Raw genomic sequence first — 13530 nt, forward strand, 5'->3', positions numbered from 1 at the left:
ACCTGTAGAACGCCGGAGCTACCAGCAGGACTAGTAGATACGCGAACAAGACCTTAGAGTATGCATATTAACACATGTAGGCAACTATGTGCTGAAAATGAATTTAATAAGCGCGTGGAATAATCAGGCTGGTTGTGAGATACTTCAATAAACTACCCTACAAACCACAAGGCTCGCTGTCATTTTATGCCACTGTGATAGTAGGGCCACGGTTTTTGCAGATGATGAGTTTGGGCGAGCTGCGAATTCCGAGATATTAGCCCAATGAAAAGTAACGTGCCATGCCGAATGCATCCCGCTGAACGGTGGACAGCTAGTCCTGCTTTGGAAGGCAGGCTTATAAAGACTGCATGTGTTAGGCATGGTGCCTTAGAGTTCTAGTATCTGATTAAATGGTGTAGCTGGGAGACAGAAACTCCATCTCTGATGTATCTAGGAGCCATGCTAAATGCACTCCCAGTGTATTTTTGAATCCTTTCATGTTCTCTGTATTCTCCGGAATACACCTTCTATATGGTATTCCCTCCCGTCCTCTCTCTTAACACAAAGCAGGAATTTACTAGTCTACTCTCATAGTTTTAGCTGTCCAGCTGGCTGATATGGCGCCATTTCAGTCCTGAGGTACCTCAACGTAATCGAACATGTTGAATGTAATTGGAAAGGAAAATTTTTGTTGATGAACCTAGTCGGGATGTATCTCATTCCTTAGGATTTGACTTCAGTGCATGTGTATTACTACTAATTAGAAAGGTCACGCTACCTGCGGCACAGCAGATTTTCTGGCTATGTTTCGCTAACTTTCTAACAGAATGGGCCTACAATACAATGCATTATTGGATCTTTCCACCTCGAATCTGGAAGAATGGGCTTTCGGGATTGAGACGTCATGGTCGACGGATAATCTCTGCTTAGCACCTGGAGTAGCGAGTGGAGGTAGGGAGGAATTGGTTTAGAAGTTTGTTATTCTGTTGGCTTAATGTACAATCGACTATTGGTTATTTGGCAAATCTTAATATGAAGACCTACGAGAGAGACAGGAAAGATTAACACATGTTCCCATCGACGAAGCCGTCACATTTTATTAATCAAAACGTAAGAAGGTAGCCTCACAGACCCCTGAACAAATAGATCATGGATTGTTTCATTTTAGCCAGAAGGCCCTTCCAAACAGGCATATAAATTTCTGGTCCCACACACGAGGGGTAGGGGCCATATCGACGCAGAGCTGTCAAAGATCAGACTTGCTCTCCCAGCCGTGGAATCACGTCCGGAAACCCCACTGTATATGGCTTTAGCGGCTCTCAGAGATCTAGGTTCTCTAAGAGCACAGAAAGCCTGGAACAGGCTCCAGTTCCTTGAGGTCAGCTAGCTTTGTTACGCCTCTGGGAAATACGAAGTTCAACGTATATTCCTAGTATCTGTACCTCTGTATATAGTCCTAGTATATTCATCCTGTACACATAGCTCGTCTTCGAACGCTGATTCTAGCTTCCTCATGGGTCAAACCAACCCATCAAACAGAGTTAGAGTTATCAGCACACGAAAAAGCAGCAGACCCTCCACTCTCAGCATAAGATGCCATGATGTATTTAACGGACCCATAAGTTCCCGCCACCATCATGAATGAGCCGATGAGTATCATCAGCACGCTCCATACCACTTGGAACATCCACCTTTTTGATAACCGCGCTGCATCCTTCCCCTTCCTCCAATTATCGTACAGCCACATAGCGCCCATCGGTTGAATGCAAATAAGCGGGCCAAGTAAAGCACCAATAAGGGATACCAAAGCATCAAAGACGGGTATTGTGCTGGCAATGATCCACGCGATCACAATTATCCCGAAGGTACAGCTCAGCCAGGTGATCCAGTGCGTGGGCGAATTGCTGGTAAGGTGGCGCGAGCCGCGGAGGATATTGACAAAGATGAATTTTGCGGGGACCTTTAGTGTTTTAGCAAGAGGTATGGTTAGCATGTTGGGACCTATGTCGCAATTGGGCTGCCTGTGGCTTACATGTGCAATTATTGTCAGTGTGGCTAGGAGCCCGGGTAGTGCAAATGCATAGCTGATGATCTTTACAACGCCACCTGCTGAACCAAGGGCCGGTGAAGAAACGTAGGTACCGCAGTAGTAGTAGACAACTCCGCCGATTACAGAATATACAGCGAGGACTCCGGTCTGGCTTAGGACCACCGCTTTGGTGTATTGGTGGGGATCGCGCATTTCGCAGACGATGGAGAAATACCCTGGAATTGGACGGGATTAGTGGGTGGTAGCATACCGGGAAGGAACAACCAGACGGGCTTAGCTCACCCGGGATTCCTGTAAAAGAAAATAGTAGGTTCGATACTGCAGCAATTCCATCCGCAAAACTGGGATGGCCGACGGCCACCCAGTCGGAAACCCAGGGGCCGTCCGTTTTGGGCGCGTCAGCGGGGCGGTCCTCTATACCGACTGCGACAGTAACAATAATTACTGTGAAAAGTCAGTGTATCGTGCATAAGACGTGTCGATGGGGAAAGTACCGGCAGTTAGGATACATGGTAGGCCCACCCATGCAACGGTGGTGATGCGACCTAACGTTCGGATACTACAGAAGCAGAAACCGACGATGGCTGCAACGGCGGTGAAGACGGCCGTGCATGTTGCATGGGTAGACACAGCGTTCAAGCCGATGGAAAGACCGAGGATTGCAGAACCGCTGGTGAAAATGTAATCTGCATATAGTTAGTAACTATTATTGGTGTTATATTACTTCCGACTATTTGATGGGGTCATCACGTACAAAGGCAAAACGCGGCTGAAAGGGCCCACCGGCCCAACGGGCCAAACATGAGGGCACCGGCATCGTCAATGCTGTACACCTCACGGTGGTTGATCTTGAAAGTGCCAACAATATAGCCAGACCAAGTAGTGATACAGTAGATTGTAAACAGACAAATAATGCCCGGGACCATGCCCAGAACATCCAGAGCGGATGGGATGGCGAGGACACCCAAACCAATCTGCGTCTTCATCATGAGGATAACGGTTCCTATGAACCCGACCTAGTGGAATCAATTAGCTTCTGTGACTTTATTTAATGAGAACTGCTTGTATAAACATTGCGAAAGTTGGGACCGTGCTCCGAGATCTCTCCGAACACATCGTCATGGACGAATTCGGGTTGCTGTGGAACGTCATCAATGTTTTTTTTGTCGACGTCCATATCGAAAAGGGGTTGCTGATACTGCCTGAAGAGCAGAAGGAAGATTCCAGCGCATTGAGAAGGCCATTATGACCCCTTTATAACAGGTGTTGGGAGGCAGCGTAGCCAATGACCTCGGGGCCAATACAGAGGCACAGAACACGATTCATACATCTCGGATCCCCCGCATTTTCAGTCGAAGTGCGGCAGCTGAATGCGGTCTTGATCAACAAGCTTAACCTTCCCCAATACCGCATATTGTGGGTCGTACCCCCGCAGATAAGCCGACGTTGGCGTTGGCAGAAAAGCGCCCTCGCGACAAACCCCCAAGATTCGTATGATCGGGTACCAACCCGAGATTTGTCGAGTGTCGTCCTGCTGCTTCGCTTATCGGTCAAGATAAACTGCGATAGAAAGAGGGCTTAATAGAGAAGGAAGGCTGAAGATTAGACTCAATCACGGTCAAACCCAGTATGATTGATACAGCTAGTAAGTGAGCTAGCCAACCTGCACAGTGGTCGGATAGCCATGGTAACCAATACGAAACTGCCAGAAGGATCATGGCATGGACGGGAAAAGAATGGATCATTTGTTCAGTTGCCTTGCTGGGTCGATTAATTCCCACTTGGCGATCTTTGCTCCGGTGATTAGCGATCATGGCAGGCCGTAAGAAGGCCTTGTTGCCTAATTGGTTGCGGGTCCAATAATAATGGGTAGTTCAACCTGGATGAAGATTGCTTATGGAGCCATTTTGGATAATAGATCTTGTAATGTTGTCACCAACTTCAATGGTGAACATGCGTTGCTGGATACCTGGAGATATGTTTATATAAATCGGATCCATGGTTCGGACGCCGACGATGGCGCGTGATATCTCATGGTGGTCAATTGCTTGCTTGGTAATTTTCCTACACTATCGGCTCTACCGAGACCTGCAATTGACCATCAGAAATGAGACAAGCCGTCATATTGCAATACAGGCAGTATGAAGAAGACTTATTTGGTCTATGATGAACCCGATCCCTGGCATCTATGGTCGCTGCTCTCGGCAGCACCCGCGGCAGCACTCTCGGATGAAGGTGGGGGTCTCGGCTCCTATCCGATGCTTATCATAGAACGTAGGGAATCGATCGTCTCGGAATCGGATGTGAGTATCTATCATAGTAGCCAGAGACAGCAGGTAAAGAATGACCGCAACTGCTTTGTTCCGAGATGCTTCTACGGAGGCAGGTTAGTAGAAGAACGATGCATGAATTACGAGTTTGTTTATATGGCCCCGATGCCCTAACAAGGTAATACTCTATCAATCATCCAATTCTCACCATTATTCTTATCTCTAAATCACCCCTCACCATGTCTTCTATCAACCTTAACGACGTCGCATCTGCCCTCCGCACAGCCCTAGTTGAAGCAAAGCCCATCGACCCACCAACCAAGATCTGGCCCAGCCTCACCCCAGACGACGGCTTCAGAATCCAAGACATCAACTCCAAGTACAACGTCGCAAACGGCGACCGTCTAGTCGGATACAAGCTCGGCAACATCGCGAAAGTAATGCAAATCGCTTTCGGTCTTGACCACCCTGACTATGGGTTCCTACTTGCAAAGTCCTTCATCTACGAAGGCACACCTATCCACCTGAATAAATTCATCAAGCCCTTCGTCGGACTAGAGCCTGCCTTCGTTCTGAGGGGGCCCCTGAAAGGTCCTAATATCACCGTGGCAGATGTTATCAATGCCATCGACTATGCTATTCCTGCTATTGAGATCATTGACTCCCGCGTGAACAACTGGGCGATAGATCTGCCGGATACGCTTGCGGATAATGGGTCAACTGGTGCTATCATATTGGGTGGAACGCCGCGCAAGCTTACCGAGCTTACCCTTAATGATACCCGTGGTGTCTTGAAGCATAATGGCAAGGAGCTGATGACAGGGAATACGAAGAATGTTCTTGGGAATCCGATGTCGGCTGTGGCGTGGTTAGTGAATCGGTTGGCGGAATATGATATCGAGTTTCAGGCTGGACAGGTTATTATGCCTGGGAGTTGTCTGGAGGCTATTTATATGGAGGTTGGTCAGTGGACTTGTACGTTTGAGGGATGGGGGACTATTGAGTTTGATGTTGTGTAGATCGTCACTAGGTCAAAATAGACATACCACATTATTTCTTGTGGAATGAAAACTTCTACAATCCAATGAATGTAAAGACTTATTATGGGGTCCAAATATGGCTTCAGTGATCATTGTGTACTGCTGGTAAAAGATATCTTTCCCGTAGAATTCCAGACCCCCTTACACCTCCATCTCAACTACTCGTAGACTGCATCATCGAATCGTATATACTACCTAAGTCATGAACCCTACGACCAATATGTCGCATACTCACTCTCCCCCTTCACTACCTTGATAAACTCCTCCGCAATAATCTCATCCGTCCTCTGCGACGGATGCAGCTGATCATACCAGAGAAACGAATCCGGACTCGACAGCGTCTCACACTCTGACCCCGCGACATTACAATGATGAATATAACCCGTGACATTCGCCGGCGCTGACCCATTGAGATATTGCTGGGGATGATAGTAGATATCGGAGATCTGCCCACATCAGCAACCATCACACCTCAACCCCTCAAGGAAAGAACTGAACTCACCAACGAATACATATCCATAACCGCGACCTTCGCCCCAGGATACCTCTTCCCAACGACCCACTCAAACGGCGTCCGATAATCATAGACCTGATTAACGGTACTCACCTGCTCCCACATGCGATAACTAATCTCGGTGAAATTCCCCGACTTATCAGGCCAGTAATTATTCGCCCCAATGCCCCCATTCTCCGGCGTCGCATACAGCGGCGCTAACTGCAACGGCACCATGTTCATGATAACGAAGTACTTTCCCTTCCCAGCTTTATACACGCCATCGAGTGCATTGAACACGCAGTCAATGTAATCCGGGATCGTCTTGTTCGCGACCTGAGAATCTGTCAGGAATGCGTAGTTCCCGAGATCGTTCGTCCCGATCCAGATGGAGTAGATTGTGCTGTCTGGGTCGTTTTGGAGGAATTTTTCTCCCGTGCTCGGAATGTAGTAGGCGTTGTCGGCTGTGAATGCCGGTACTTCGTATTCCAGGACGGAGGGGTAGAGTCCGAAGGAAGTTGTTCGGGGGGTTATCTTATTTGAGCAGGAGGCGCCGCTGACGGCGTAGTTGTACCGGTGGGATAGGTGGGCGTATTGGTGCACGAAGTGACCCCAGATGTAGCCGCCGGAGGAGGATTCGTTTGTCTGGTGGTATTTGTTAGCAATGTATATATACATTATGTGGGCATTCATGAGCCTTTTGGAAGTAGGGATAGTGTGCATGATGTTTGGGGAACATACAATAGGCTCGACCCAGCCCACTGGCGGCGCAGACCCATTATGGTTGCTGAAGTAGCTAATTCGCGTATCGTCCGTATAGCTATCACCGAAGGTGACCAAGGTTTTAAAATCCTGAATGCTCCATTTTTGGGTGGACTCGGCGAGTGCCGCTTCCAGCCCTAGGAGAATGACGCTGACGCAGCGTGGCAGGCGCATTGTGCACTGTCGGTATGGCGTATGCGAAGAGAAAGTAACGGGGGATGTCCCCTCCTCTTTATTACAAACATTGAGCACGGATTCGGCCGATGATCGATCGCATTGATGTGCTCTGTTTTTATCCGGATGCGGAGGTGCGGGTAAACTCCGCTCACCGCAACACGACGCTATTCGCGGAAGATCTGCGTCGGGGTGGTCAATGCAGGTGTTTATCCGGGTTGTTTGCTGCAGATTTGGGGTAGTTGGGTGGCTTGGCGAAGCTGGGGGGCAGCGAGGGGGTTTTCAAATTTAATAAGCTGTTTAAGATCATTTGATGGTCGGTTGGGGTGGTGTGGTCTCCGAGGGAATACAGTCAAGAAGTAGACTGTATAGACGCATGGGTTTATATGAGAGCGGCAACACCTCTGAGCTCTTACTATGGAATTATTGGACCTGTTGATAGACTTCGAATCAAATTTCCTATGGCTACGCTAGTTCAAAGAAAGAAACACGATCAGTGTCCTGAACACACCGCAGTCGGAGTGACCGAGTGCAACTCTCAATCGAAATAAGTAGCCTGAACCTCCCCATATGATTGGCCATTTAACTCCAGCTCGAATTTAATTGAGGCGGACCCCGGGGTCATAGTCATGACATGGCTAATAGTGTAGTACTCTGTGCCTTTGCTGTTTGTGTGTTTAGTGAAGTATTGAGTTGGTACACTGCTTAAATCAGTTGTCAAGGTACACAACTGGTAGACACCTGCGTGCTAATTAGCCAATGTACCTCAGTGGAACACGAAATAGTCACTGCCTACTACTATCGCTACGTTCTGGCGCTTCACTGTGAAGGCATATGTTTAGTCTGCTTGTAATACTGGGCGTTCTGCCAACAGCAAGGGTCGTGTCAAAATCCATCCGAATGGGTTTTCCTTCGTGAATCTCGTCGCCCTACAGAGTAATGAGCAACAGTTGCAAGGCTCCCTAAAGATCATCGATTGAGTACTTGCCTTGTGGATATACCATTCTATCATGTCGCAGATATACCACCTTTCATTCAAGTCATCCCAGAATCTCTTTGCTTCTGGAAACCTAGCCATGGTCTGGGGATTATCTGTTTCATGCCGAATGCCATAGTGGCATCGAGCAATTCGGTTCGTAACCTGGCTGCCTCCCAAACCATATCGGACCGCACCACTGGGTTAAGGTAAGCAGGCTGCACCAATACCCTTTCTACCTTATGAGACTCACAGCATCACAGCAGACCAACTAGTACTTGTTAACCTGGGCATCTTAAAAGACATTCTTTAACTTCTTACGAGTTTGGTGGCTGCATCACAACAATGTCACTGAATGTTTCCTGAATACAGTGATAGAGATACTCGGATGACCCGAATCCCCCTACCAGAAGGATGGCCTACCGTTAATAATCAGCCACGCTCGTAAATCAACTGATGTACTCACCTTCACTGGCATATTCTTGGCTCTAGCACTATTAACCTGGTGAACTATTTGCACCTTGACTCGGTCAACGACCGGATCGAAGATATTCTTAATCTGAGCACTATAGTTCTAGATTTTAGCTTCGAGGCGCGCAGGGGATGCTTCGATGATGCAGATTTACTCACCCCTCCAGCTGGAGAAACCCATCTTGTAGACCTATCTTGGGGTTGTCCTTCAATCCAGGCAGAGGTACAAAATGGGTCTCCTCCTCAAAGTCCGGGTCACTCGCAAAATTGGGCTTAATTTGATCTTGCCAGTACTTCAACGCCAATTCAGAGGATTTTCCACTTAAGTGTTTATCATTCACCAGGACACTGAGAAAACTCTTGAATGCGGCATCGAGCAGAACCGATCCACAGATGTCACCTGCTTTTGTCAGCCGATTTAGATAGCGTCTTGGCTGGAGGCATAGCATACCGCTGCCTTCGGATACCTCCTCCAAACACAATGGAGACACCGTCTTCACGCGGTATGAGATGAGATCCTGTCGTGTTCAGCCATGATAATTGCAAAATAGTCACCCATGTGGGGATAGGCTTAATTACCACAGTACCACCACCGGCATCGCATACTACGACAACATCGTTGTTCTACATACGACGTCAAAAAGAAGCTCTTCTTATCGCATACCCCAACTTACCTCGATGGAGTTAGGCTGAATTGCATTGAGACAGTACAAAGCTGCCGCCTCTGGCTCAGATACCAAAGTAATATCCTTCTGAGGGATTTTGGCCCTTGAAGCAGCTTTCAAGGTCGCATCCTTTGCCTTATCAGACCAAATGGCCGGCACCGTTAGGACATACTTCATCTCCATCTGATCGGCTGCTGGGCCGAAGCGTCTCTGGAGAATCTTCTTGGTGTGGTCAACCAGTCCTGTCAGATACATGCCAGTCAAAGTAACCGCAGGTATGCGCGACCTTTTGAGGAGTCCCGCATCTATCAAAGATGCTACGTATCCTGAATTCTGGGGCTCATCTAATAATAGCTTCATGCCCCGAATATTATCTCCAATAAGGTAGTTGGTTTGGTAACCCCAATGGACACGCCCACCGCATTTGATCACCATGGTGCTAGGGACTTTAGGTGTTGTACCTGTTGCTAATGATCAGCAGATTGTTTTATGAACGTATCAAACGACGCCACAGACGGTTCCCAGCTCCAGGCCACGACATTATGACTTCTGGCTTATCTGGACAATCTCTCAAAGCCCAGGCGACACTGACAAATATTAGTTCCCCGATCACGATTGGGTAAATCATTATCTCTTACCCACTATAAGTGGTGCCGAAGTCAAGTCCAATGACGATACGAGGATTCGACATATTTGAGACACAATAGTAGATTATCGTATAGATACGAAAAAGAAAATGTGGAAGTGAAAGGAGGGGTGGCAGAGCGGATTTAAGCAGCCGAAGCGGGATGGAATCTGTCATTACCATGCATCACTTCCGTTCCCATAGTCACAATGACGATTAGCCAGAAATGATGAAGTCAACGTTGGCGAAGACCTTGGAGGATGAATTCAGCATTTTACACAACGGCAATTACAACCATGGAGCAGTTCATCGACATCGTTTCCCAGTACTTCCCAATGCTTGATATCCTTCGCAACATGGAAAGGCCACGAAGACTTGCTGCCAACAGCAATATGTCGCCTCCAAAATTGTCACCTGTCGAGCATCTTCTTCGCGTGAGTCGAATTCACAGTTGACGATTTAGTAATGACAACCACATGCTCATATTCCCAGAACAACCCCGAACTATACAGAGGGTTAGAAAAGGCTGCGCTGGCAACGGGTCACGTAGAAGAGGGCCTTCGGCGTCAATTATACCAAGCGCAGCAGTCTAAGGAGTCGATGAGATTAGAGCTGGCTAAAATGAAATCGGACATCCGATCGCTCACGCAGCAGATACAAGCTCTAAATTTTCAGCCAAACATTCTCTCTGACGACGATATCGCACAAAATATGAGACGGCTCCTACAGCGACTTAGAAACTGGTCCAATACCTACTTTCGCGACTTGGATCCGCTGAACAAACTCAGACAGAATCTCGAGCACAATGGAGCAATGTTTGGACCTCGAGGCCCACATGAGGTTCGAGCGTTTATCACCTCTGTCGTCAGCCAGATTCTGTTTCAGCGCATATTCAGTTTATACCTACTAGGGATACCCAATGAAGAATCGGGAAGATTCGTGTCTATTGCAGAGACACTACGGCAGAACTGTATGACTTCCGATCTATTGTAGGTCAAAGTGAGACTGACATGAACCCCAGGCACCGGGAATACTGAGCATCACTGGCGCACGGCCACAAGCATAGCTGCGGAGAAGCTTGGAGATGAGCAAAGCGACATAAACATGGTGGTATCTCAAGTGGAGATAATGCTCTCGCAGTACTATTCCGTTGAACCGCCCACCGTGGCCAGGCGCTTGCGTGCCCTTGTGCAGGAGTGTATGCAGTTCAAGCGCGATCTAGATCGTCAACTGAGCCGTTATCATTTCTTTCGCAGTGCCTTGGGAGATAACTTTGTCCCGGATTATATGCAGCATGCTATACCTTTCCAGGAAGTTGCAGGTCGTGTTCAATGCACGCTGTGGCCCGGCTTGTACAAAGAGTCAACGAGCGGGGCTCTCGTTGTAGTACCAGAGACGGTCCTGGCTACGAAAGATGAAGAAGATCAGAGCCCAACTTATACAGGGGTGTCAAACACTCCGGTTCCAGGTTTGCAGGACGTGTCAGACCACCTATCGGACAGCGGGGAGAGCGTCGATAATGAAGGTGTTTCCTGCAGGGATCTGGCCTTTGACATTGAACTCGGAGGAGATACTGTGTGAATGCAGGCTTCACTCCATAATAATTGAAATAGGCTATATTCATTTATTCTTGACCATCATAGGCTATTTGCCGGATATTAGAGTCAGCCTCCATGAGACATAAATAGTAGATAAACCCCCAGTGGGCTGTTGGTGCCTTGCTGCCTGGGTGCCTGGTCAGGATTTGCCCCACCCGCAAAACATGTTCGATTTCCCCTGCAAGGTGCTTGCTTCTCCCTGCCCTAGGGTAGATGCCCACCAACAATGACCTGCTTAGGTTTATGTTGGGACACCTCCATGCATGGCCCGAAGATCATGGGAAGCGGTGTATATCATTCTCATCTATTAACTACTCCGTACTCCGTGCTGGATGATTAATAAGTAACCCCGGCTTCGGTTTCGGAATTGCTAGCCGCGGACTCCGATTGGGGTGCCAGCTAAGGGCTGACACCCATCCCTCATTCCTTATCAGCAGCGCTGCATCGCAATGTCTTCTCTGCCTCATTCCCAACTGGTCTGCAGTTGTACAACGGCACCATGACTTTCTCCGACTCCAAGGGAGGCGCATGGGGCCAGCAATGGCGGTCATCGCCCCTTTTCATTGTGAGCGCCATGGCGATGGCCTTGTTCACTGGTAACACCCCAAATGACTGCGTTTGTCCTACTGTGAGGAATTTCGCTTACAATATCTGTCATCTTATCTAGACACCTTTCTCTACGCCTTTCTCGTCCCCATCCTCCCCTACGTTCTCGAAAGCCGTCTTGGATTAGACGTATCCCTCACCCAACGCGTGAGCTTCGCCTTGCTGTCCGAAACCGCCGTCGCTTCCCTCGTTACAAGCCCGTTTATTGGCCACTATGCCGATCGGATGTCCTCCAAGCGACTTTTGCTGGTCGGATCGCTATTAGCTGCTTTGTTGGGCTCCATAGTTCTGGCCTTGGCGACATCAAGTAGGTCTACATGCCGCCAGACGTTGGAATGTTGGCATACTGACAGACATGCACAGCATTTACGCTCTTCGCGGGACGCCTCATCCAGGCAATTGCTAGCTCCTTTGTTTGGGTGGTCGGATACGCCACGATCGCGGACAATGTGCAACCGGAAAATCTGGGCAAGACGTACGGCGTCATTTCCCTGGTCGTAGCAGCAGGCACCTCAGCAGGCCCTATGGTTGCGGGCATTCTCTTCGAACTGGGCGGATACTGGGTAGCGTGGTCTAGTTCCTTCATTATTTTGATCTTCGACATTATCCTTCGCCTGCTCATGTTGGAGAAGTCAGACGTCGAAAACGACTCAGACTATTCCAGCAATGAGAGTGTCGCATCGGATCCTGAACGCGCCCCTCTTCTGAGCAGTAATCCCGGCCTTGAGGCCGAAGGCGACATGGCAGGCTGGAAGTTCTATGTTTATATCTTGCGGTATCCCCGCTTCGTCTGCGGTGTGATCAGCTATCTTTCCTTTGCTGTTCTCATCTCCAGCTTCGACACCACGCTTCCTCTTCATGTTCGTGATGCATTCAGCTGGGGTAGCTTCCCTGCTGGTATGATGTTCTTCGCTCTGCAAGGTCCCGGGATCCTTCTTAGCCCCATCTGTGGCTGGCTGAAAGATCGGGTCGGGACCCGATGGCCTACCACGGTCGGCTTTTTGCTTCTTGCGCCCGTGATGTGGGTGATCGGCATGCCCGGTGACGAGCGATTCCACTGGGCCAATGAGGGCGATCGCGGGAAGGTTATCTATGCTGTCTGTGTTACTGTGGTGGGATCAGTATCCTGTCTGCTGAACGGGGCTGGAACCATCGAAGCTACGGGTAAGTACAACTTCAGCAGTACCAAAAAGATAACACTATGAACACAACCTAACGCAACTACAGTCACAATTGACGAAGTCGAAGCCAAGCACCCTGGCATCTTTGGCCCCAACGGAGGCTATTCCCGTGCTCTGTCAGTAGCCAGTATGGGATGGACGCTCGGAGCATTCGTCGGGCCCATCATCTCCGGCTACATCGCCGAACAGGTCGGATACTACGAGATGAGCTGCGTTATCGGTTTGTTCCCTACCACTCTCAATTTTGTGACAACACTAACAGAACTAGCAATTGTTTGCCTTCTCTCCGGCGTCAACACTTTCTTCAACCTAGACTCGAAAGTCCATTTCGACCGTGTGGCGGAATCCACCTAGACTAGACTTACTCTCCGACGCGACCGTCGCGCAGACTCGTATATACCCTGCCGAGATAAACTCCCCGGTTGACCTACATGAAACGGTCTATTGACGATACATCCAAAAGTGTTTCTCCTTGCATATACGAAAAGTTCGTGCATCTTGCATTTAGCGTTTCAGAGATATGATAGCATAAGAGAGATCCAGATTTAGAGTCATCATTACATTACATGTGAAGCCGCGCATCCGTGCGTCGATATTATATCAATCATTCATTATCTAGCGTTGTCCAATATATGAG

At 48.7% G+C, this 13530-nt stretch overlaps 6 protein-coding genes across 6 annotated transcripts; 3 read left to right on the top strand and 3 right to left on the bottom strand.

The window, feature by feature from the left end:
* Nucleotides 1–1433: 1433 nt before the first annotated feature.
* On the bottom strand, nucleotides 1434–3209 carry BO83DRAFT_445344 (uncharacterized protein; the record flags this gene model as incomplete). The annotated part of the gene is made up of 6 exons (XM_025536544.1): nucleotides 1434–1942; nucleotides 2015–2247; nucleotides 2315–2476; nucleotides 2527–2718; nucleotides 2787–3048; nucleotides 3105–3209. The coding sequence occupies 6 exons, from the start codon at nucleotides 3207–3209 to the stop codon at nucleotides 1514–1516; spliced, it is 1383 nt and encodes a 460-aa protein (XP_025388263.1). The 3' UTR covers nucleotides 1434–1513.
* A 1332-nt stretch (nucleotides 3210–4541) lies between these two features.
* BO83DRAFT_313022 (2-keto-4-pentenoate hydratase) lies at nucleotides 4542–5321 on the top strand (the record flags this gene model as incomplete). Its single annotated transcript, XM_025527543.1, has 1 exon — nucleotides 4542–5321. The coding sequence occupies one exon, from the start codon at nucleotides 4542–4544 to the stop codon at nucleotides 5319–5321; it is 780 nt and encodes a 259-aa protein (XP_025388264.1).
* A 168-nt stretch (nucleotides 5322–5489) lies between these two features.
* BO83DRAFT_445353 (SGNH/GDSL hydrolase family protein) lies at nucleotides 5490–6771 on the bottom strand (the record flags this gene model as incomplete). The annotated part of the gene is made up of 3 exons (XM_025536545.1): nucleotides 5490–5788; nucleotides 5845–6480; nucleotides 6577–6771. The coding sequence occupies 3 exons, from the start codon at nucleotides 6769–6771 to the stop codon at nucleotides 5552–5554; spliced, it is 1068 nt and encodes a 355-aa protein (XP_025388265.1). The 3' UTR covers nucleotides 5490–5551.
* Nucleotides 6772–7309: 538 nt separating this feature from the next.
* On the bottom strand, nucleotides 7310–9574 carry BO83DRAFT_312893 (Hsp70 family protein; the record flags this gene model as incomplete). Its single annotated transcript, XM_025527535.1, has 11 exons — nucleotides 7310–7512; nucleotides 7568–7681; nucleotides 7756–7946; nucleotides 8001–8018; nucleotides 8069–8166; nucleotides 8214–8313; nucleotides 8378–8736; nucleotides 8798–8842; nucleotides 8893–9350; nucleotides 9379–9470; nucleotides 9522–9574. The coding sequence occupies 11 exons, from the start codon at nucleotides 9572–9574 to the stop codon at nucleotides 7310–7312; spliced, it is 1731 nt and encodes a 576-aa protein (XP_025388266.1).
* A 230-nt stretch (nucleotides 9575–9804) lies between these two features.
* Nucleotides 9805–11089, top strand: BO83DRAFT_427113 (uncharacterized protein; the record flags this gene model as incomplete). Its single annotated transcript, XM_025535324.1, has 3 exons — nucleotides 9805–9942; nucleotides 10001–10478; nucleotides 10530–11089. The coding sequence occupies 3 exons, from the start codon at nucleotides 9805–9807 to the stop codon at nucleotides 11087–11089; spliced, it is 1176 nt and encodes a 391-aa protein (XP_025388267.1).
* Nucleotides 11090–11327: 238 nt separating this feature from the next.
* On the top strand, nucleotides 11328–13530 carry BO83DRAFT_338091 (MFS transporter). Its single transcript, XM_025528497.1, has 5 exons — nucleotides 11328–11702; nucleotides 11774–12019; nucleotides 12076–12876; nucleotides 12940–13113; nucleotides 13162–13530. The coding sequence occupies exons 1-5, from the start codon at nucleotides 11606–11608 to the stop codon at nucleotides 13245–13247; spliced, it is 1404 nt and encodes a 467-aa protein (XP_025388268.1). The 5' UTR covers nucleotides 11328–11605; the 3' UTR covers nucleotides 13248–13530.

The sequence above is a fragment of the Aspergillus eucalypticola genome (assembly GCF_003184535.1).
Source record: "Aspergillus eucalypticola CBS 122712 chromosome Unknown BO83scaffold_12, whole genome shotgun sequence".
Taxonomy (NCBI): domain Eukaryota; kingdom Fungi; phylum Ascomycota; class Eurotiomycetes; order Eurotiales; family Aspergillaceae; genus Aspergillus; species Aspergillus eucalypticola.